The sequence below is a fragment of the Anabas testudineus genome, chromosome 5 (assembly GCF_900324465.2).
Source record: "Anabas testudineus chromosome 5, fAnaTes1.2, whole genome shotgun sequence".
Classification (NCBI taxonomy): Eukaryota; Metazoa; Chordata; class Actinopteri; order Anabantiformes; family Anabantidae; genus Anabas; species Anabas testudineus.
The window spans coordinates 4120214-4145411 of NC_046614.1; the positions used below are offsets into that span (position 1 = coordinate 4120214).

General features: G+C 38.4%; 2 protein-coding genes across 2 annotated transcripts; both read right to left on the bottom strand.

Moving 5' to 3' along the window:
• Window positions 1-104: 104 nt before the first annotated feature.
• Window positions 105-4754, bottom strand: LOC113153352 (uromodulin-like). The gene is given in 9 exon segments (XM_026346941.1): window positions 105-321; window positions 408-483; window positions 577-730; window positions 821-1063; window positions 1182-1327; window positions 1595-1800; window positions 3100-3389; window positions 3915-3987; window positions 4673-4754. Coding segments are annotated over 9 exon segments (1281 nt in total). The 3' UTR covers window positions 105-310.
• A 10350-nt stretch (window positions 4755-15104) lies between these two features.
• LOC113155492 (soluble scavenger receptor cysteine-rich domain-containing protein SSC5D-like) lies at window positions 15105-18968 on the bottom strand. Its single transcript, XM_026350260.1, has 9 exons — window positions 18884-18968; window positions 18261-18339; window positions 17742-18125; window positions 16800-17575; window positions 16393-16538; window positions 16024-16266; window positions 15768-15921; window positions 15599-15674; window positions 15105-15512 (listed from the first exon to the last, which is right to left on the bottom strand). The coding sequence occupies exons 2-9, from the start codon at window positions 18337-18339 to the stop codon at window positions 15502-15504; spliced, it is 1869 nt and encodes a 622-aa protein (XP_026206045.1). The 5' UTR covers window positions 18884-18968; the 3' UTR covers window positions 15105-15501.
• Window positions 18969-25198: the final 6230 nt, after the last annotated feature.

The following is a 25198-nucleotide window of genomic DNA, read 5'->3' on the forward strand; positions in this document are numbered from 1 at the left end:
GTGTTGATTAACAATTTTATCCACATATGCATTAAAACATGTGTAATATAACAAGTATAAACAGTTTTGATTTTGATTCATCATTTTATTATGAATAAGCAGCATCATATTTTTCCACACATTTTACTACAACCCATGTTTTATTCACATTTCTTATTGATCCATACGTTTTCTTATAGTAATATCTCAGACATAAAAAGTGATTTTACTAAGGAGTTAAAACAGAGGCAGCATTAAGCATAGTCTCATTCCACAGAGAGAGAAATTATTTTAAAAAGTCCAGAAGTATCCAGTTCTCTCCATTAATATGTCACTTCTCCCCTAAAGATCAAGAACAAACATGGTTATAATGTCCATACAGTTCACTGCTCTGAGACATAAACTCTGACATCAAGTTTAATACTCACATGTGATTGGTCCAAATGTGACGAGATCGAGCTGAGTTGAGCTGGCAAGAGAGCGTTTATTCCTCCTTAAACAAAACTATGAAGTGAGAGGGACAGAAGAATAAGACATGACTGCTGCGACTGGCTAAAAATCACTGATAAGCGGACAAGCGATGAGTGTCTGACTCACTGGAACGCAGTTGTTGCTCCTGTTGTCACACAGGCTGGCTCTGCAGTGAAGGAAGATGTCGCTACCCTGGAAAGGAAAAACCAGGGCAGAGAAACGAGCACGGAGGGACACACCATTCTCAACAACTGACACTCTTTGAGGGTCAGTGGGACACCTGAAGAAGACAGTAGCAGACAGCGTCTTTAGAGCCATTACACACCCCCGTAGAGTTGAGGTTTTCTGTTTTACAAGGAGAGACACAAACCTGGACTGAATGAGGAAGTATTGCCTGGGGTCGTCAGGGTTGGGCGACTGAGTAATGTAGCAGTCAACCAGAACAAGTACAAAGGCTGGATCACGCTCAGTCACAAACACTCCCACATGCAGTGGAGAGCCCAGTGCAAGGATGACCAGGCCCCGTCTGTAGCTGTTTGCAAAGCTAGAGTTGTGAAAAAGAGTCATGTAGGCTGTGGCTCTTGTGCCTGAGCCCCTGAGGCCACCTCCTTGTCTGTAAAGTGTGACAATTAGAGATGGGTTTCATTCTGACAATATAATTCTATTGTCCAGTGAAGACATCATCAAAGTTAACGTCCTGTGCACTGCTAGTCAAGAATGAAAATACTCACAAAAGTAATCTGATGCTAGTCAAGCTGGTGTTGGTGTTCAAGGGATAGGCACACGAGAATGGAATCACCTCAGGGAGAATGAAGGAACTGTTACTTGGAGGGTATAAAAATAAGTTGTTGGAGTAAATGGCGTGGGTGCTGTTGGTCTGAAACAAAGAGGAAAAAGGATTGATCAGCTGTCTAATCAGGTTATCCTAAACTCAAGTACAAACCAGAATAAAGAGAAAACAGTGCTGTGTGATATGCATATGGCATTAAACATGACATGGAAAATGCTTCAAGAGACAGGAGAGAAACAGATTACAGATTATAACTTGAGTGTCTGTTGAGTTCAGAGCTCAGAGTCTAAAATGAAACAAAACACTTGCTAACATAGGTGAATTTGGTACATAGGTGGTAGTAGTTCCACTCACTGTCAGTACAGTTCCACAAACACCAGCCTGACGTGGAACATGGTACCACACAACATTATCTTGTAATCTGTGACTGGGACAGGAAGGCACTGCCAGGTGACCAGAGGATACGTTCAAATCAAACCGAGCAGCACTTAAGTTCACACCAACTTCAAGCTGAGTATCACTGCAAATGAGCTGGGAGGCCTCCAGTAGAGGATGAGAGTCTTTAAGAAGAAAACACAAAGAGATTAGTAGAAAGGTAAATTTGAGTTCTCTGTATTATGTCAAACAAGTTCTAAATGTAAAACTAATTAAAATGTAAATAGTTTTATTTATTAACCTTCACAGATGACACTGGCATCTTCCATGTGGTTACAGTTATGGATCCCAAAACCTTGATGTGCACAGTCTGTTATTGCTGCCTCGTTTCCTCTGCACTGAAGATTGTCCAACCAAATTGGTCCACTTCCTGGTCCAAAAAAAGCAGCTGAGTGTGCAGCCACAGCCCTGCCACAGCCCATCTGTCGACACAGTACCTCAGCATGAGGCATCCCCCAGATGTCATCACACACTGTCCCCCACTCATAATTGTGGAAAATCTCCACTCTACCAGCGCAGCGGCTGCTGGGATGGACCAGTCTCACCGAAGGACGAGGAAGTGATGTAATAGGTGTGGTTGTAGAGGGTGTGGTTGTAGAAGGTGGGGTTGAAGATGGTGTGCCTGTTCAAAGTGAAAGTAAACCTCTTCAAATCACATAGCAGGTGAAGGGTTCCAGTGTTACCAGCAGTGATGAGAAGATGCTTCATCTTCAACATAAATGCAGTAAAATGTAAATTGGTAAATTGAATGGAATTAATAATAAATATTCCTGAGCTATATTTTCACAAGTAAAACATGTAATTGTGTAAATTTACTTTCACAGATGACACTGGTATCTTCATTATGGCCACAGTTGTGAAGCCCAAAACCAAGATGTGCACAATCTGTTATTGCTGCCTCGTTTCCTGTGCACTGAAGATTGTCCAACCAAATTGGTCCAATGCCTTGTCCAAAATACGCACTTTGCAGTGCAGCCACAGCCCTGCCACATTCCATCTGCCGACACACCACCTCAGCATGAGGAAGCGCCCAGATGTCATCACACACTGTCCCCCACTGACCACTTTGAAAGATCTCCACTCTGCCAGAGCAGCGGCTGGAAGGGTGGACCAGTCTCATTGGAAGATGTGCATGTGTTGGAGCAGATGCGGGTGCAGAAATAGTGCTGTTTAATTCTGGTTAAAGTGAAAGGGGACATTAGTTTTTAGTTATTTTTTTACATATACACATTTTTTGAACTGCAAAAAAATAACTGGAACTGAAAATAGGGACCTGAGTTTTTCTGGTTAATAATGTAAATGATCAGGTTGGATCAGATTTGTTGTTTGTTAAATTGAATGGTCACATTGAACAAGAAAAGTGAAAACTATCATAACATATGACAAGAAATTAAATATGGATGTGATGTGTACACAATTACAACTGTATTAACCTTCACAGATGACACCAGCATCTTCCCCATGGTTACAATTGTGCACCCCAAAACCAAGATGTGTGCAGTCAGTTAATGTTGCCTCACTTCCTGTGCACCTAACATCATCCAACCAAATTGGTCCACTGCCTTGTCCAAAAAACGCACTTTGCTGTGCAGCCACAGCCCTGCCACAACCCATCTGTCGACACACCACCTCAGCCTGAGGAAGCGCCCAGATGTCATCACACACTGTCCCCCACTGACCACTTTGAAAGATCTCCACTCTGCCAGAGCAGCGGCTGGTGGGGCGGACAAGTCTCATTGGAGGACGAGCATATGTTGTGGTGGAAGTGGTTGTAGGGCCTGTTGCTTCAGTTCCTTAATAAAATAAAAAAAGGAAAATAAAAGTCTTTGTGAGCTTTGTTGTGGAAATTTCTCACAAGAAATAACAAACTAAGATGACAGCTTGGAGAGAAGACATCGCCAGTGTTCTCTGACTCTGTCTTCTACAGTTCCACTTTTATAGGCACAAAGAAAAACAACCCCCACACAAATACAAATACCAAATGTCTTATCACATCCTGAAGACCTGGTATCTAATGTCACTGATCATCCCTTACATTCTTAAGGGTCGTAAATACACAGGAGGTGTTTTGAGTATACCTGATCAAAAGGGTGTCCTTTCTGTGACTTTTCTTTCCCTGGGCTAGTTTGTTTGTTGTCTCTCAGCTTATGTGGTAATAGAAAAATACACTTTCAACCTCATTCAAAAAAAGTTCAACAACAAACGTATCAGTAATTGCTCAGCATTTCAGACACTCTACCTGTCCATCCTGTTAACATCTGCATCACCAGGGGCAACAACATGTGCCATCTCATCGTCATTGAAGGCCACATCTAGGAGACAAGAAACATGAGTCTTTACTAGATTCTAAATAAATAAAAAGTCACCTGATTATCAAATCATGCCACCGTTCACAGATGTTCACTTACTATAAAATATTTATTGGGGAATAAATTCTCCATCTAAATTATAACTTGCTGTTTCAAACTAATGAATCAAATAAATGTGATATTGAGCAATCATTACATACTGTATCAATTATTGTCTTAGATTAGTTTATTTCCATTTGTTAGTTTGTGGAAAAAGCAAGGTAATTGTTTGAATTGTTATTTTTTGCTTTGTTTTTCAATTTAATGAGTTGAATGAACTCTTGAAAATTCATTCATTGAATTTATTTAAAATTAAAAGACAATAAAAATTAGGAATTTTAAGTTGAAATAGTTTGAAAATATAAAAAACATAGATATTTAAGTTAATTAAAATATTTTCTAATTTCACAAAATTCCTTGATGAGAATATTTAGTTTTAGGAGTCTGTAACCCTAAAAATGCAGTACTTACTTTGAAGATGAACAAATTTAACACATTGTTTGAGATTCAGGAGTCACAAATGTCACATTTAATATGTTTCCATCATCATTATCCACTTACCTTTTCTAGACCGGAGACAAGAACCAAAGGTTGAGTGGCAGTGGCAGTTTATCAAAGATAAAGTTGAGTTCATCTGTCAACTACACACCTGTGCTATGTCTTCCAAAGTCCACTGGGCATTTTATACAAAGCAAAGCTGGCAGCAGATCAGGTGGCACCATCACGATCATGGCTAGATCATGATTTAAATGTTGAACAGCCAGTCAGGCAAGTCAAGTAAGGTCAAACTGCAATAAGATAGACAATGTGCTTGGGCCAGTTTCTTTTTTGTCTTTATATTCCAGAAGGCACTAAATTGGAAGTGGATTAGTGAGTGCAAAATGGATCATTCAAAAAACAAATGCCATAAAAAAAAGTCACAAACAAAAACATGGTGAAACATGGCTTAAACCAAATATGGAGGATGTATAAGTGACACAGATTTGTCTGGTCTCCGGGGTTCAGATGCACCTTGCACCCTCAAAACAGAAAAACGATGATTCATGATATTTTTTTCTGCAGTTAAATTGATGATGAGCTCAAATAAAAAATAAATATTGATGTTGTTTTTTGACTGTGACTGTAAAAACTTTCTCTTTACTGGAGCTGGCAGTACAGGGTGGACAGGAACTTTGGAGTTATATTCCGTAATGATGAGATGAGAGGTAAAAGATGTCATGAGGGAATGTCACATATTACACAAATGTTGAACTTTTGGCAAAGATTGTGTCTTAAATGAAAAAAAAAAACATGTTAACACTAGTTGATTGTTCTTTATTTGACCTACATTTCTCAAAATCTGTGTCACAAATCATCACTGATAGTTTTCGACAGCGTCACATCTTTTACTAAGCAACATTTGTGTTTGACTGAAAACTAAATTGTGGAGTAAAAGAAGTAGATTTCTGTAAAAGATGTACTGTGTTGGAGTGAGGTTATTTTAATGTAATTTCTGATGCCAAAAATATGTAATCTAAAATGTGACAGAAATACATGCAATACTCCTTTTTATGACATTTTATGGCATTTCTCAAGTGTATATGGACCACTATGACATGCACGTAGTAAGGTCAACTTTATTAACAATATAAACTGTATTGTGTGTTTTGTAATGTTTAAATATTTTAATAACTGTTTCATTATAAACTGTTAATGTAAACAGATAAACCAGAGTTGGCATCTTTCATCAGTGACTGACAGTTATGAATGAGGTTGTGTCTTCTGTAAACATTAGCTAGTTGTGCAGCAATAATCAGTACACCTAAAATTTTATATTTAAGTTTAGTTTTACAGATTAGCATTCAAAACATCTATCTATCAGAGTTTATCGGATGCAAAGATCTTTTTTTAAACACTTTAGGATGCTTGTGCTTGTGCTGATCCCTGCTTTGGCTGTCAATTCATGGTCTAAGCACCTTGTTTTGATTTGGCCCCAAAATGAATGAATGAATAGTTTTTGGGGCTTGTTGACTTAACAGTTCCTGGTATGAAAGCTGGTGACCAGGTATGTTTATGCATATCAACTGCAGACTGGATACTAACAAAGATCTGTGTTTTTGAATTTCAACAGTATGGTGATAATTCATGAACAATTATAAAAAGGTACACTTACACTGACCTAAGCTAAAAGACAACATAACTAAACATTCAGTTTTACTGAATTAAACATTGCTCTGTGGTTTCAGAAATGTTTTAGTGTTGCCTCTGCCTGCAGAATGAGGGTCTTTTAAAGAAAAGAAATACAACTCAATGTGTCCCTAAATAGAAGACCAGACAAAATATGCAAATGTTATTTATGGCTAAACTGGCCAAATATCAAGAATAAACAGAAGATTGACCAGAATTAGTGGACACTGATATAATGCTGTAACCCTCTGATGATCCAAAGAGTCACACTACAGCAGCAAATGCAGGTTTGTTTTTTGCACTTTCTCTCACAGCTGGGACTGCCACTACAGTATGGAAAGGAACTTAACATTCCTGTCAGAAAGAAACCAAATACCCTTTGGCTGAAGTTTGGAATAATGTTCTGTAATGATGATATAAGAGGTTGGGTGAAATGTGACACGATCTTCACGTGCCACAGGAAAAGACAGTTCAGTTAATCTTCTGGCAAAATCTGTGTCACAAATTAAAAAATAAAAAATAAATAAAATCTTGGCCATGCAAGACTATGCGGAAGGTTGTTCTTTATTGCACCAAGGTTTCACAAACATTGGTGAAGGTTTGGTTCAACACCAAAATAAAATTCAGATGTAAGAGTAGTTGAAGTTATTTTAATTGTCAGTTCCAATAGCAACAATGTATCCATTAAAATTTGATAAAAGATAAATATTATACTTATTCTGATGTCTAAAATTAATAGATTTGACCAATAGTACATAGAAAATGGCTAAAATCTGAGTTAAAACAGAGTTAAATAAATGAATTTAGTGCAGGTTAATGCTGGATAAAATTTGTAATAAAATAAAAGATCTCTACATGTAAAGTATTAAGGGAAGCTAAACAATTGATTGAGCAGTGTAAGTGGGTTGTATGTGTACAATCTCTCTCGGTTGGCACTGACAAAACAGGATGGACAGGAACTTAAAATGAAACGAAACCTGAAGTTTGAAATACTATTCTGCAGTGATAACATGATAGGCTGACAGGTGAGAAACTAAATCAGCTTTGTAAAAGATTTATGACACTTTTTTAATGATTTTTAACACTGACACCCTGTAAATAATTCATTTAGATGTAACTGAACTTAATTCTAATTATGTAGTTGTCCAACACATTACATTTTCTTTACTGTATTTATTTTGTTTTCTCAATCTTCTCTACAAAAAAGCTATTATAGTTTTAAGAACGGTACTAATAACATGTTCAATGTCAGCATTTTCAAAAAATAACAATAATTTAAGGAGTATGGGTACGTTCCCTGATTTGAAGGTTTCACTCATAAGAAGATCAACACCTGGGTGCTGCTTGCTCTGAATCTTAGTCTTAATTATCCTGCTGTCTTCTTCAGACACTGTCAAGTGAACTGTAATTGTAGCATTTTATGAACATGTTTGTAACTGATTTGAAAACGTAGAACAATACAAACAAGGTAAAAATATATCATCCTACAGGAAAGGTGTGATTTTGGTGAATGTGTGCACATCCCAATGTTTTTGTACTCTTTGGTGCTGAAAAGTGAATAAAGGTTGATGCTATTGCTATTGTATGTATTGATGGACACGTGTGCCTAATGACGTATCCAGTGAGTGTACTTGAATGCACTACATGGAGCTGCTGCAGAGCTTATACTGTAGGTGGTTTGGCTAGTGAATAACTGGAGAAACACTGGACATCATTCATTCTCTTTGTGCAGGCAGGTAAACTGTAAAGAAATTCAATGGGCAGAGACCAAGTGTTATGGAGGCTCATTGTTTTTGCATATTGTCATTGTTAGTGTATGAAACTGCAGAAGATTGTTTGAACTTCATGCTTCATGCTCCTTTATAGTCAGTTTATATGAGCAAATGTTAACATAAATCTCTGCACCACAAATGCAGAAAAAAATAGTTCTGAGGAAGGTGTAGCTCCCTGGCTGTTTTATATACTGGATCTACAGAATAGAATCTGTAGCAGGTGATGAATCACAATCATACACTATTTCAACTTTATTTCACTACACCACACTCTGTTTGTACAACTGTCTGATGATTTGGACTTTACTACATTGAGAAAAGAAGTGCAACAGGTCTAAGTATAGTAGAGCAGAGCTCAGGTAAAATGAGACTGCATGTGTTGCAGACATAAAAGTCACCACCAGATGCTGCCTTTTTCATAATTTAAGTGGGTATATAGAGTGTTGTTGAATGACATTCCTCTCAATCATAATATACATAGTCCTGATGCAGTCCTAGTTACTGTTTCCCCTCACATGTCTTTTTGGCATTTGCACTTTCATAGTGTGTTCTGTGAAAGCCATTCAGCATGGACAGCCTTTACTGATCTGCAGCACTTTAAATTCAATTTAATTCAGTTTTATTTGTATAGTGCCAATTCACAACAGAAATAATCTCAAAGCACTTTACAGTGTTTAAGACCTTACAGAGTATAATTATACAAAAACTTATATAGAAAACCCAACAATCCCATTTAAGCAAGCTTTAGGCAACAGTGGAGAGGAAAACTCCCTTTAGAGGAAGAAACGTCTAGCAGAACCAGGCTCATAGTGGGAGGCCATCTGTTGGGGTGAGTGGAAAGAGGAGGGAAAAAAGAACAGCAGGCCACAAAAACAAGAACAAGCAGCAAGAACATTGAGCAGGTCAACTGGATTCTGGAGATAACAGCTCCAGGCCGAGGATACCTGCAGAAAAGTACAGAGAGGGAGACAGAGAGGAGGAAACACAACTACAGGAGAGAGAAGACACAAAGTTAATGACATGCAATGGTGGAATTTGCATTGATATAGGAGAAAGGAGAGAGGAGAGGAGCTCAGTTTATCAATTATCAATTATCAGTTCCCCCAGCAGTCTAACCTATATCAGCATAACTAAGAGATGGTACAGAGTCACCTGATCCATCTCTAACTATAAGCTTTATAAAAAAAGGAAAGTTTTAAGTCTACTCTTAAATGTGGTGAGGGTGTCTGCCTCCTGAATTGGAAGCTGGTTCCACAGGAGAGGAGCTTGATAGCTAAAGGCTCTGCATCCCATTCTACATTTGGAAACTCTAAGAACTACAAGTAAACCTGCAGCCTGAGGAACGGAGAGTTCTGCTTGGAAAATATGGAACTATGAGATCTTTGAGATAAGATGGAGCCTGATTATTAAGTGATTTTAAGTGTGGAGAAGAATTTTAAATTAAATTCTGGATTTTACAGGGAGCCAATGGAGAGAAGCTAACGTAGGAGAAATATGATCTCTCTTGCTAATTCCAGTGAGAACTTTTGGATTAACTGGAGGCCATCCTATTAATAATGAATTACATTAGTCCAGTGTGGAAGTAACAAATGCATGGACTTGTTTTTCAGCATCACTTTGAGACAGGATGCTCCTAATTTTAACAATGTTTCTCAGGTGAGAAAAGTTCTAGATATTTCTTTTATGTATGAAGTGCAGGAGATGTCCTAATAATAGTGTTTCCTAATAATATTGCCTAAGGGCGACATGTATAAAGTGAAAAGAATCGGTCTAAGCACAGAACCCTGTGGAACGCCGTAGCTAACTTTGCTGTGCATGGAAGACTCATCATTAACATGTACAAACTGAAATCTATCTGACAGATATAATTTAAACCACTCTGGTGCTGTTCCTTTGATCCCAATGACATGTTCCAGTCTGTGCAATAAAATGTTGTGATCTATAGTCAGTTCCAATAGCACAATGTATCCATTAAAATCTGATAAAAGAGTAATATTATACTTATTCTGATGTCTAAAATTAATAGATTTGACCAATAGTACATTTCCTGACTCAGGAAATTCTTATTATTAAATGCATGACTGACTTTAACATGTACAGACATAGCAGTCACACAAGGTGGAGCAATTACACCATAATAATGCCCCAGTAAACCTAAATCTGCAAAGGAAGTACAAATTCAGTCTGTGAAAGAAGTTAAAGGCATGACCTTGCTCACATCTGAGTGTTTCATTTCAAAATCAATGTTGTGGTTTACAGAGGACAAATTCCAAAAAACGTATCATCTTTCCCTTATTTATGGACCTAACAAGAACAATCAGGCACCATCCAGAGACATGCATGTTAGGGTTAATGGGTGACTCTAAATTGCTTATAGGTGTGATTGTGAGTGTGAATGGTTGTCTGTCTCAGTATGTCTGCCCTGTGATAGACTGGTGAGTCGTCCAGGGTGTACCCCGCACACCTGCAACCTTCAGGAGGACAAGCAGTTAAGATAATGGATGGATGAGATTGACAAGACTGCAGAGGGAGCCACCAACAGGAAGTAGTATCGAGTCAGTCACCACTGTGTGAATGAGCGAGAGCTGCTTGCTAACTAAGTGTTGCTTGGAGTTGGTGGTAGAGCTGACCACTGTCTCTTATCTGTGGGGTTTTATTAGTCAGGAGAACCCAGAATGCTCAGACCACATACTGATAAACCTGCCGCCCTAGTACACCTGACCATTTAATTTACTTGTAATTAAATAATTAGCAGACAGTACAGGGTGGACAGGTTTTTCAGAGAGTGTGTCATGTCTTCGCTGTGTGTGTTTAGCATCTTGTTTGTAGACTAGAAGAAGAATATTTATTGTTTTTGGGTTAAATTAATTAAAATGTGACCAAAAATAAAAGTACATTAAAATGTACACCTAATGTAGTAGAAGGAACTATTACACAGCATATGACAAATCCTCCTGGTATTGCACATTCTCACCTTGTACCTTCATGCTTTTCAAAAAGTCACATGCTCATTAAATGCATCCCCATCACTAACCAAGAATTTTAATTTCCTACACCCTGTAGTGACATTGTCAACTGGGAGATCACCATCACCATTGAAGTCATACATACCACAGACTACAACAATGAAGTATTATCTTTTTACATATTATATGGACTCTAATTAGGTTGTTTGTGATGTGTAGAGTAATTATCAGTTTTACCTAGGAGACAATAGGAACAAACAGTTTCTACAATGGGCCTTAATTACCAAACATTTACCAAAACTTCCTACTGGAATTGTCCTGAGTCAAGAACAAAACCTATGCACACTGAAGACCATATTCACATTTGCTGTTAGAGTAGCTAAGTGTGGCAAGTACTAGAAATTTTACCTGTGTCACATATGAAAATAAAACTTGACAACACAAAAACTTCTTTGTTTAACCTACACCACCGAACGTGATGCAGGGGTAATCATGTCTTGTGCTGAGAACTAGTTATGTTTAATTGAAGCTAATTAGAGAGTAGAGATAGGTTTGAATATTTTAATTATAGTTCTGGTACCAAGACTTGGACACTTGTAGATTGCAAGTATCAAACAATAAGTCTTCTTGTAGGTCAGCCATTGTTGCAGAGTTTCATTTTCATTTGTGACGAAGATCATGAGAGTTATCTTAACATGTGTCGGGTGACAGTCACTTGTGGTATGTTCTTGTCACACGTGCCATGTCAGTGCGCTGTATCATCCCAAATCTGACTAACACTATACTAAAATCCATTTTTTAAAAATTCAATTTCAAATAGAATGAAACATTTTTCAGTACTGACTATGACTAAAGTTCAAATTGGCTACTTCAAAATAAACTCAAGATGTGTGGTACTACAAAACCAATTCAGACATTTGGTGAAAATGAGAATGTGAATAATGTGAAAGAAGAAATGTGAATAGTATAACAGATGGAGAAATGAGGAAAGAAAATATAAATACATTTTATTATAGGTTAAGAATATGTGGACTAACAAGTAGAATGATTCTGACTTGTGGCAGTATGGTTTTATACAAGACTGACTTGAAATGAACACAGTAGAAAAAGTGTTTCAGGTTCCAATGGCTGAACTTTTCAAGGACACACAGAAAGCAGGAATCCAAAAGTTAAGGTACTCCTCCCATGTTAGGAGAGTCAATTAGCAGGAAGTCAGTTCTTTACGTGGGGCAGTGCACAAGTTAGTCCTAGTTCTCCGTGATACACCAATGTACTGTACACAAACAGGCTTTATCAGTGAGTCATCACTGAGACTAAATTATCTAGTTAGTGTGGCTGTTTTTCCTAAGAGTAGGGGTAACCATGGCTGTAGTCAAGTCCACCTTTGTCAAGTCTAATACAGGTCCAAGTCTAGGCTAGCCAAGTCGAAGTCACATCTGATTCCACAAGCCCAAGAGCAAGTTTAAATGAGATTGAAAATTTGTGTGATTTTACTATTTTAAATGATAAAAAAAATGAGTAAAACTCTGCAGGATCAAATTAGATAACAATTTCTTTCTGTGATCTTTCAATCTGTGATCTTTTATGATCTCCTGGATGAGTCGTTGTTGTGGCTCCACACATGTGTTGTGAACAGTTGGACCATTCTCAGTATTTCACCATTTCATACTTTGATGTTTTATACTGAATGTGACTTCAACTTTTAAATCAATATCCTAAAGCCCTTAATGCAGCATTGGATTAATTGGATCTAGCATTCACATATTACAAAGGCTTTTGAGAGGCTGATTCTGGACTCCCTCTGGTCAAACCCTCACTTGACCCCCTACCGTTTGCCCATCAAACTCAAGTTGGAGTGGATGACTGATAGGAAAATTCTCAGAACCACCGATGAGATTAATAAGGCAGTAGTTTAATTTCTCTTGTGCAAGAAAGCATGCAGTGACAGAGTCTAACACCTACAGTTCTTTTTATAGATTTCATGGGAGGAAGATATAACAATAGTAGTTGTGACATTGCAGCTGATTCTCATCTTGAGGTATATTGCATGCCGGAGCATCCTATCTAACCCACTAAGATAAAAGTCTGGTCCAGTATCTCACTAGGGCAAAAGCAAGTTTTACAAGGATCACTTTAAGTTATAACAAATAGCAGTTTCATGAGAGAAACAAATGTAAAAGGATAACTCTTTGTACAATTTTTCTAACAATGACACCATCATACATCTGCTTCATCGCACCTACACCCTCCTGGACAAGCCTGGGGGCTTAGTGAGGATCATGTTTTTTGATTTCTCAAGTGCATTCAACACCATCTGGCCTGCACTGCTTAGAGACAAATTAAAAAACGTGCAGGTTAACACTCCCCGGATTTCTTGGATCATGGACTACCTTACTAACCGCCCACAGTATGTTCACCTTGCAGAACTATGTGTCGGACACTGTGGTCTGTACCACAGATGCTCCACAGGGGACAGTTCTGTCTCTATTCCTCTTCATCCTGTATGGGGATGTCACAGAGTACCAGGGAGTGGTGGAAAGTTTTGTGGAGTCCACACCAGTCCACAGCACCATGCTGCAGATGTTTTTGAGTCAGTGTCATCTTTTATGCTATGGTCTGCTAGGGCAGCAACACGAAGGTGGCAGACACTAACAGGCTAAACAAACTGATTAGGAGGGCTGACTCTGTTCTGGGGGTGGAGCTGGACCCTCTACATGTTGTAGCTGAGAGGAGGATGCTGTCCTAACTCCTCTCAATACTGGACAATCCCTCCCACCTACTACACAGGGGACAGAGGAGCATGTTCAGCCGAAGACTGGTCAACATTAAGTGCTCCACAGAATGTCACAGGAGATCCTTTCTACCTGTCTATTCTTTTAATCTTTACAATTCCTCGGCCCTCTGTAAGGGGTGGGGGAACTGACAATTACTGTCATATAATTCATATAAGTCATTCCACCCTAGACTATAATTATTGACCTATTTTGATTCATCTCACATATTCTGTACATATATTAAGTTCTCTGTATTGATGTTATTGTGTATTTGTGTTGAATGCCAGTGCTGCTATGGAAAACTTTTAGTTTGAAAAAGTAAATATTGAATATGGTGGATTATTCAGAACGAAACATGAACTGGGAACACACAACTGACTTATTTTTTATAGTGTTGTGTGGATAATTTCTGGTTGTGGTTTCCTTTCTTTCTGTCTGTGTTGAGAACAACTGCAATGAGGCAAAACAATTTCCCTCTGGGAATAATAAAGTTTTTTGAATCTTGAATCTTCAATGTCCACTTGGGATTGGTAGAAAATGGAGAGTTTCTTTGATGATCTTGATGACCAAGTGGACCAAGTCTTCTGCATTTATTAAATAAAGAATATACAGCAGTGTTATCTTCTGAGTTGAATATATACCTTAAAGGTCTGAAGGTGTTACATGGATGAAACCAGTTCAGGAGATACATTTACATTTAGTCATTTAGCAGACGCTTCCAAAGCGACTTACAAGTGAGGAACAAGGCAAGCAAACAAAATCTAAGTCAAGAAGAAACAGCATCAAAGCAAAGTGCTATCGAAAAAGTGAAAAAGTGAGGGATGTAGACCTGAACGATTGAATTGAGATAAGATGGAGCTGTGGAGTTAACCACTCTGTAGGCAAGAGACAGAGCTTTGAACTTGATCCTTGCAGCCACCGGAAATAAGACAAAACATAGGCTAAATGAAGAAGTTAAATTAAATAAAAAGAGCAAACTTAAATATACTGTGAGGTTTGAGGTCCAAGTTTAGAAAAGTGTATGTTTAGGCCTCGTAGAGATACCTTTTAGGAGATAGATAGATGCTCAGTTAGGGTCTAAGTTAAGTTAAGAGAGAAACTTCTGAGGGTAACTTCAAACCCAATGTTACACAAAGTAAAAGCATGAAACCATGCAAGTCTCCCTGGTGGAGGTTCTGTTAGTGTTATTCTTAGGTGAGATGATGAAAATGATCCATAATGGATTACAAATTTCATAAAATAAGAATTTCATAAAAAATTATGCAAGCAGTTTTGTTTTTGATACATCACTTTATTTAGAACAAGCAGACTTATGTTTTTACACACATTTTATTATAACTCATGTTTTATTAAATTAAATTATATATCACATCTGAAATAATCATAAAAATGTATGTGCATCATCATCATGTAGAATTAATCACATCGCTCGACATATTTGTCAGAACTATCTTAAAAATCAAGAAGAAAAAGGAACGGCAACTGTGTATGATATACCCTCAACCAACGCCCATTTTGACAACTGTCAACCATTAACACAAGCACATTTTGTCATTTTGTTAATGTTTTGCCTGATCAGTGTATATTTCTGTTACAAACACATATAAATCTGTTGTCAATCAATGACTGAGAGAACAGTGTTATTGCTAAAGAATTCAAACCTGTCCAAAATTAAGCATATCCTCCATTCTAAATCAATGTAACAATAATAAAGGTTGATTTAATGTAATTATTAAATGATCTGATAGAATAAATATGCATGCATCACTTTCCAGTGTAAACCAGCTGATTCCATCACAGTCACTTCTCCCCTGAAGATCAAGAACAAACATGATTATAAGGTCCACACAGTTCACTGCACTGAGACATAAGCTCTGACATCAGGTTTAATACTCACATGTGATTGGTCCAAATGTGACGAGATCGAGCTGAGTTGAGTTGGCAAGAGAGCGTTTATTCCTCCTTAAACAAAACTGTGAAGTGAAAGGGACAGAAGAATAAGACATGACTGCTGCAACTGGCTAAAAATCATTGATAAGTGAACAAGCAATGAGTGTCTGACTCACTGGAACGCAGTTATGGCTCCTGTTGTCACACAGGCTGGCTCTGCAGTGAAGGAAGATGTCGTTACCCTGGAAAGGGAAAACCAGGGCAGAGAAACGAGCATGGAGGGACACGCCATTCTCAACAACTGACACTCTTTGAGGGTCAGTGGGACACCTGAAGAAGACAGTAGCAGACAGCGTCTTTAGAGCCATTACACACCCCCGTAGAGTTGTGTTTTTTTTTTTTTTTTGTTTTAAAATGAAGAGAGACACAAACCTGGACTGAATGAGGAAGTATTGCGTGGGGTCGTCAGGATTGGGGGACTGAGTAATGTAGCAGTCGACCAGAACAAGTACAAAGGCTGGATCACTCTCAGTCACAAACACTCCCACATGCAGTGGAGAGCCCATTGGAAGGACAACCTGGCCTTGTCCGTAGCTGTTTGCAAAGCTGGAGTTGTGGAAAAGAGTCAAGTTGGCTGTGGCTCTTGTGCCTGAGCCCCTGAGGCCACCTTCTTGTCTGTAAAGTGTGATAATTAGAGATGGGTTTCATCCTTACAATATCATTCTATGGTCCAGTGAAGAACTTCTGTTATCATGAAAGTTAAATTCCTGTGCACTGCTAGTCAAGAATGAAAATACTCACAAAGGTAATCTGATGCTAGTCAAGCTGGTGTTGGTGTCTAAGGGATAGGCACACGAAAATGGAATCACCTCAGGGAGAACGAAGGAACCGTTACTTGGAGGGTATAAAAATAAGTTGTTGGAGTAAATGGCGTGGGTGCTGTTGGTCTGAAACAAAGAGGAAAAAGGATTGATCAGCTGTCTAATCAGCCTATCCTCAACCTCCATACAAACCAGAATAAAGAGAAAACAGTGCTGTGTGATATGCATATGGCATTAAACATGACATGGAAAATGCTTCAAGAGACAGGAGAACAACAGATTACAGAAATAACTTGAGTATCTTTTGAGTTCAGAGTCTAAGATGAACTAAAACACTTGGAGCTAACATTGATGAATTGGGTACATAGGTAGTATAGTTCCACTCACCGTCAGTACAGTTCCACAAACACCAGCCTGACGTGGAATTTGGTACCACACAACATTATCCTGTAATCTGTGACTGGAACAGGAAGGCGCTGCCATGTGACCAGAGAATACGTTCAAATCCAACTGAGCAGCACTTAAGTTCACACCAACTTCAAGCTGAGTATCATTGCAAACGAGCTGAGAGGCCTCTAGTAGTGAAGGTGGGGTTTCAGAAGGTGTGGTTGTAGAAGCTGGGGTTTCAGAAGGTGTGGTTGTAGAAGATGGGGTTGTAGCAGATGGGGTTTCAGAAGGTATTGTTGTAGAAGCTGGAGGTTCAGAAGGTGTGGTTGCAGAAGGTGGGGTTTCAGAAGGTGAAGTTTCAGAAGGTGGGGTTTCAGAAGGTGTGGTTGTAAAAGCTGGAGGTTCAGAAGGTGTGGTTGCAGAAGGTGTGGTTTCAGAAGGTGGGGTTATAGAAGGTGGGGTTTCAGAAGGTGGGGTTTCAGAAGGTGTGGTTGCAGAAGGTGGGGTTTCAGAAGGTGTGGTTGCAGAAGGTGGGGTTTCAGAAGGTGGGGTTGTAGAAGGTGGGGTTTCAGAAGGTGTGGTTTCAGAAGGTGGGGTTTCAGAAGGTGGGGTTGTAGAAGGTGGGGTTTCAGAAGGTGGGGTTGTAGAAGGTGGGGTTTCAGAAGGTGTGGTTTCAGAAGGTGTGGTTGTGGAAGGTGTGGTTGCAGAAGGTGTGGTTGTAGAAGGTGGGGTTTCAGAAGGTGTGGTTGTAGGAGGTGTCGTTGTAGATGTTGTGCCTGTTCAAAGAGAAAGTAAACCTCTTTTAGCCACATAGCAGGTGAAGGGTTCCACTGCTACCAGCTGTAATGAGAAGATGCTCCACCTTTAACATGTAGTGGCAAAAAGCACAAACACTCATCAGTAGAACTAACTAACAAAATATTAATACTTTTATTTATTCACCTTCACAAGTGACGCCAGCATCTTGCCGGTGGCTACAGTTATGGATCCCAAAACCTTGATATGCACAGTCTGTTATTGCTGCCTCATTTCCTGTGCACCTAACATTAGCCAACCAAATTGGTCCTCTGCCTCGTCCAGAAAATGCAGCTGAGTATGCAGCCACAGCCCTGCCACAGCCCATTTGTCGACACACCACCTCAGCTAGAGACATCCCCCAGATGTCATTACACACTGTCCCCCACTGATTATTGTGGAAGATCTCCACTCTGCCAGCACAGAGGCTGCTGGCATGGACCAGTCTCACTGGAGGATATGCATGTGTCGTAGTGGGTGGAGTTGTAGTGGGTGTAGATGCAGCAGGTATGATCAATTTGGCTGTGGTTTCTGGCGTAATAGAAGAAGAAGCAAAATTGATTATAAATGAACCTGCTGCTCGGTCGTAATAGAAAGTTGCACTTTAAGACTTATTCAGAAGTTCAGGTACTTGCTTAGATTAATGTTGATAATATTTCACTTTACCTGTACATCCTGTTAACATGTGCATCAACAGGAGCCACAGCATTGGCCTATATCCAAACATTCCCATTGTGGGCTTCATCTAGGATGCAAGATACAAATGTTCAGTTATGCTCTCTGCAAGAATCTAAATATGCATTCACAAGATTCGAAATCATGTCACATTTCCTTGTTAAGGTTAAAACCTACATTTGATTTCATTTCTATCATGCTTTTGTAGTAGTTCCTCATGTTGGCCTTATGTGTGTTACAAATTACAAGCTTTGTGTCTTCACAGCATTTTGATATCTCAGATTGATCACCGATCACTGTCTTTAAGCATCAATCCGGCCATTACGATCGGTGCATGTTTATTAGAGAAGTGGAGAAGACGTGAACATCATTAATAACTCTGAGGTCATGATGATTGAAATACATTAGCTGTAGCTTTAATTCATGTATTGTTTATGATTTATCATTCATGAAATCATGATCATTCTTGCTCCCTTACTAAGTTGTGAGTTACCAGTGCAACACTTATTTAAATTATGAACAAATTTAGCACATTGTTTGACATCATCACATTTAATGTGTTTATATACTCTTAACCACCACCACCTAAATGATGCTTATGGTCCCTCACTTACCTCTTCCAGATGTGAGACAAGGGCAGTTGTGTTTGAAGGCTGACTGGCAGTGCTGTGTCAGTGAGGAGGATGAGCTCATCTGTCAGCTACAAACCTGTGCTTTCTCTCCGACAGTCCATTGGGCATTTATACTAACCAGATTTGGCAGAAGATCAGGTGGCACAATGATAGGTATGTGGATAATATCCACATAGTTTTTAATGTCGAATGCCAGTCAGGCAATTCTGGCACAGGTTACAGGTCGTGTAAGGTACAACCAGGATAGGTTGTCCACATATTTGCCATTGTAGTTTAGATTTGGAAGTGTGTCAGCAGGTGTGTGCAAAATGGATAAATAATATGTATCAAAGCTTTAGATGTGCCTGAATAAAGAACAGTGCATAGAGGAGAAAAATACAAATCTCACAAAAGTATCACATGCAGATGATTAGAGGGCAACATGCTTCAGGCTCAGTGCTTTTCAGATCAGATGTGGGTGGATGCAGATGGTGACCCCCTGTGATTGAATGCTGCTGTGCATGGTTCTTTGTAACCAGGTAGATCTAATTAGGGTTAGTAAAGTTTTTTCATGGGAGACCAGGCGTAAGCAACAGCTTGAAGTTTCAGACAGTACAATCCAACATAAAACACACACACACCTACGTTTACAATACTAAAACTTATCACCAATGTGTAAGGTTTTTCTTACCATGATCTTACTGAAGTTATTATATATATATTCAAACATATCGTTTGTGTCAGTGTTTTGAACTGTTTGTGAACATACAGTATTTGGTGTTTTATTTGGACAAACTCTGCAATTTATGGCAGCTGCACCACATTGTGACCTTGTATATCTGCCCCTGAAATGTTGAATTAATAAAATAAAGCTTTGATAGCTACCAATCTCTGCACTGGGGAAAGCTGAACTACAGTAAAGCTAGCCAAGGGAGAAATTGGCAATGTACATGTAATACAAAATTTTAATATTTGTGTTTGACTGAAAACTAAATTGTGGAGTAAAATAAGTTCCTCTGTGGTTTCAGAAATGTTTTAGTTTTGCTTCTGCCTGTGGAATGAGGGTCTTTTTAAGAAAAGAAATAAAAATTGTTGTGCCCCTAAATAGAAGACCAGACAAAATATGCAAATGTTAAATATGCAAAACTGGCCAAATATCAGGAATAAACAGAAGATAGATCAGAATTAGTGGACACTGATATAATGTTGTAGCAAAATAAAAATTAGAGTTAAGAGTAGTTGAAGTTATTTTAATTGTCAGTTCTAATAGCAACAGTGTATCCTTTAAAATCTGATAAAAGATAAATATTATACTTATTCTGATGTCTAAAATTAATAGATTTGACCAATAGTACATAGAAAATGGCTAAAATCTGAGTTAAACAGAGTTAAATTAATTAATTTAGGTTCATGCTGAATCAGGTTTGTAATAAAATAAAAGATCTTTACATGTAAAATATTAAGGGAAGTTAAACAATTGATTGAGCAGTCTAAGTAGTGTGTATGTGCAAAATCTCTCTTGGTTGCCACTGCCAAAACAGGATAGACAGGAACTTAAAATGAAAGGAAAGCTGAAGTTTGAAATACTGCTGTGTAGTAATAACATGATAGGTTGACAGGTGAGAAACTAAATCTCCTTTGTAAAAGATTTATGACACTTTTCTAAATGATTTTTTGAACACAACCTGTAAATAATTCATTTATATATAACTGAACTTAATTCTAATGATGTAGCTATCCAAGACATTACATTTTCTTTACTGTATTTCATTTTGTTATCTCAATCTTTTCTACAAAAAAGCTATTATTTTTAAAGAATGGTACTAATAACATGTTGAATGTCAGCATTTCAAAATAACAATAATTTAAGAGTGACCTTGTGCATAGTTGACAGGAGTATGGGTACGTTCTCTGATTTGAAGGTTTCACTCATAAGAAGATCAACACCTGTGTGCTACTTGCTTTGAGTCTTAGTTGTAATTATCCTGCTGTCTTCTTCAGATGCTGTCAAGTGAACTTTAATTGTAGCATTTTATGAACATGTCAGTTTATAACTGATATAATCACGTAGACCAACACAAACAAAACAAACATATGTCATCCTACAGGAAAGGAGTGATTCTTTGAATTTTGGTGAATGTGTGCACATCCAAATGTCTTCGAACTGGTTTTGTACTGAAAAGGGAATAAAGAGTCTCTTTCATATATGGTTCTGAACCGTGTTTATTTTTAATGAGGGGGAGGCTTGAAGGTTTGAAGACTGTAAGAGCAAGTGGTGCCTCACCTGAGATGATCAGAGTACAACAACACTGCAGAAATATGTTGCTTAATGCTAAGAATGCTAAGAAAAGCACTGGTGATGAGGATAATATACTATAAGAAAAAAAGCAAACCTTTGTTTAACATTCATTCGTCAGTCATCATCAAGACCATTTCTCAAGAAATTATTATTATTATATTATATTATTATAATAATATCATCATCATTATTATTATTATTGTTGTTGTTGTTGTTGTTGTTGTTGTTATAAAATACTGACAAATGACATACATATTGAATACAGTGATATACACAGACTGCCAAATGCTGCAAAACAAGTGGAATGCTACTTTATACAGTAGAAAGACAATGGCCCGAAACATACAGCTAAAGCTACAGCTAACTGTATATCAGAACAATCATGCAGGAGTCAGCTCATGTGGTATTGGAGGAGAATGAAGCAGAGAATGCAGCCAGAAAGCAGCGTATTTTTCATGTTCTCTACGTGTTTGCATGAGTTCTCTCCTGTTACTCCAGCTTCCTCCCACCATCCAGAGACATGCATGTTAGGGTTAATTGGTGACTCTAAATTGCTCATAGGTGTGATTGTGAGTGCGAATAGCTGTCTGTCTCAGTATGTCTGCCCTGTGATAGACTGGTGAGCCGTCCAGGGTGTACCCTGCACTCCAGCAACCTTCAGGAGGACAAGCGGTTAAGATAATGGATGGATGGGATTAACAAGACTGCACAGGGAGCCACCAACAGGAAGCAGCATCAAGTCAGTCACCATTGTGTGAATGAGTGAGAGCTGCTGGCTAACTAAGTGTTGCTTGGAGTGGGTGGTAGAGCTGACCACTGTCTCTTATCTGTGGTGTTTTACTAGTCAGGAGAACCCAGAACGCTCACACTACATACTGATAAACCTGCCGCCTTAGAACACCTGACCATTTAATTTACTTGTAATTAAATAATTAGCAGACATTACAGGGTGGACAGGTTTTTCAGTGAGTGTGTCACGTCTTCACTCAAAGTGTTCAGCATCTTGTTTGATGATAAAAGAAGAAAATTTATTGTTTTGGGGTTAAATTAATTAAAATGTGACCAAAAATAAAAGTACATTAAAATGTACACCTAATGTAGTAGAAGGAACTATTACACAGCATATGACAAATCCTCCTGGTATTGTATATTCTCACCTTCTACCTTAATACTTTTCAAAACATCACATGCTCATTAAATGCATCCCATCATTAATCAAAAATTTTAATTTCCTGCACCCTGTTGTGACAATGTCAACTGGGAGATCATCATCACCATTGAAGTCATACATACCGCAGACAACAATAATGAAGCATTATCTTTTGACATATTATATTGACTCTAATTATGTTGTTGTGTGATGTGTAGAGGACTACAATTATTTTCCCTGCCATGACAGAATGCAGGAAGAACAAAAATCATAGGGTAGCACTAGGCAATAGTTTTATTGGTACATGGGCACATTGATTACTTGTGACTGCTGACACAGCAGAAAGCAAAACCACTGCTACCCCTAAGTTCACACTAGCCTGGTCAGTTATGCCAACAATAGCATTCAGGGACAACATTGCTTTTCTGTTTGGCTTGTTTAGCTGTTTCTAATCAACAAGTACAATAGAGGGTTGGCATCTATACACACTGAAGGTGTTGGAGTGTTAATCATGTGGCAAGTACTAGAAATTTCACCTGTCTTGTTTAACCTACACCAACGAACGTGATGGAGGGTTAATCATGACCTGTGCTGAGAAGTAGTTATGTTTAATTGAATATAATTAGAGAGTAGAAATAGGTTTGAATACTTTAATTATAGTTCTGGTACCAAGACTTGGACAATTGTAGATTACAAGTGTCAAACAATAAGTCTTCTTGTATGTCAGCCAGTGTTGCAAAGTTTCATTTTCATTTGTGACGAAGATCCAGAGCGTGATCTTCACATGTGTCGGGTGAAAGTCACTTGTGGCATGTTCTTGTCACACGTGCCATGTCAGTGTGCTGTATCATCCCACATCTGAATAATACTATACTAAAATCCATTTTTTAAAAATCCGATTTCAAACAGAATTTAACTTTTTTCAGTACTGACTATGACTAAAATTCTAATTGTCTACTTCACAATGAACTCAAGATATGTGTTACTACAAAACCAATTCTGACATTTGGTGAAAATGAGAATTATTAAGAATTTATTTATTTATTATAAAAAAAGGAAAATATGGCCGTGCGACCTATTCAGGGTGTACCCCACCTCTCACCTAATGACAGCCGGAACAGACTCCAGCGCTACCACGACCCTTAAGAACACAAGTGAATAGTATAACGGATGAAGAAATGAGGACGGAAAATGTAAATACATTTTATTATGTAGTAAAAATGTGTGGACTAACAAGTAGAATAAATTGGACTTATGGCAGTATGGTTTTATTGACTTGAAATGAACACAATAGAAAAAGTGTTTCAGGTTCCAATGGGTGAACCTTTCAAGGACACACAGAGAGCAGGAATCCAAAAGTTAAGATACTCCTCCCATGTTAGGTGAGTCAACTAGCAGGAAGTCAGTTCTTTACGTGAGGCAGTGCAGAATAACATTCTAGTTGTTCGTAATACACCAATGTCCTGTACACAAACGGGTCCTTTATCGATGAGTCATCAATGAGACAAAACTGCAGCCTCAATCCTCTTGACTGAACTAGTTAGTGTAGCTCTTTTCCTAAGAGTAGGGGTAACCATGGCTGTAGTCAGGTCCACCTTTGTCAAGTCTAATACAGGTCCAAGTCTAGGCTAGTCAAGTCGAAGTCAAATCTGATTCCACAAGCCTAAGTGTAAGTTTAAATGAGATTGAGAATTTGTGTGATTTTACTTTAATTTATAATGATCAAAAAACATGTGCAGAGTAAAACCTTGCAGGATCAAATTAGACAACAATTTCACTTAATATTATGTTAAACACTAATCTGTGATCTTTTATGATCTCCTGGATGAGTCATTGTTGTGGGTCCACAGATGTGTTGTGTACAGTTGGACCATTCTCAGTATTTCCCTATTTCATACTTTGATGTTTTTTACTGAATGTGACTTCAACTTTTAAATCGATATCCCAAGGCGTTTGATGCAGCATTTTGGATTCATTGGATTCCGCATTCACATATTATGAAGCCTTTTGAGAGGCTGATCCTGGACTCCCTCCGACCTCTGGTCAAACCCTCACTTGACCTGCTCCAGTTTGCCTTTTAACCCCAAGTTGGAGTGGATGACTGATAGGAACATTTCTGTAATAAACTTCTCAGGACCACCGATGAGATTAAGCAGTAGTAACAGTAATTTATCTTGTGCAATGGAGCATGTACTGACAGAGTCTAACACATACAGTTCTTTTTAAAGATTTCAGATGGGAGAGAGATGTTTTTCAGTTTGTAAGTAAAGACATAATAATGGCAGTTGTGACGTTGCAGTTGATTCTCATCTTGAGGTGAATTCCATGCCGGAGCATCCTAGCTGACTCTTTAAGATAAAAGTCTGGTGTACTATTTCACTATAGCAAAAACAAGTTTCACAAGGGTCACTTTAAGCTATAACAAATGGCAGTTTCATGAGAGAAACAAATGTAAAAGGATAACTCTTTGTACAATTTTACAAACAATGACGCCATCATACATCTGCTCCATCGCACCTACACCCACCTGGACAGGCCTGAGGGCTTAGTGAGGATCATGTTTTTTTGATTTCTCAAGTGCACTCAACACCATCTGGCCTGCACTGCTGGGAGAAAATAAAAACATGCAGGTTAACACTCAGATGATTTTGTGGATCATGGACTACCTTACTAACCGCCCACAGTATGTTCACCTGCAGAACTGTGTGTCTGTGGCACAGGTGCTCCACAGGGGACAGTTCTGTCTCCATTTGTCTTCACCTCAGACTTCAGGTACCTCTCCTGCCATCTTTAAAAATTTTCTGATGACTCTGAAGTTGTAGGATGTATTCAGGGTGGAGACGTCACAGAATACCAGGGAGGGGTGGAA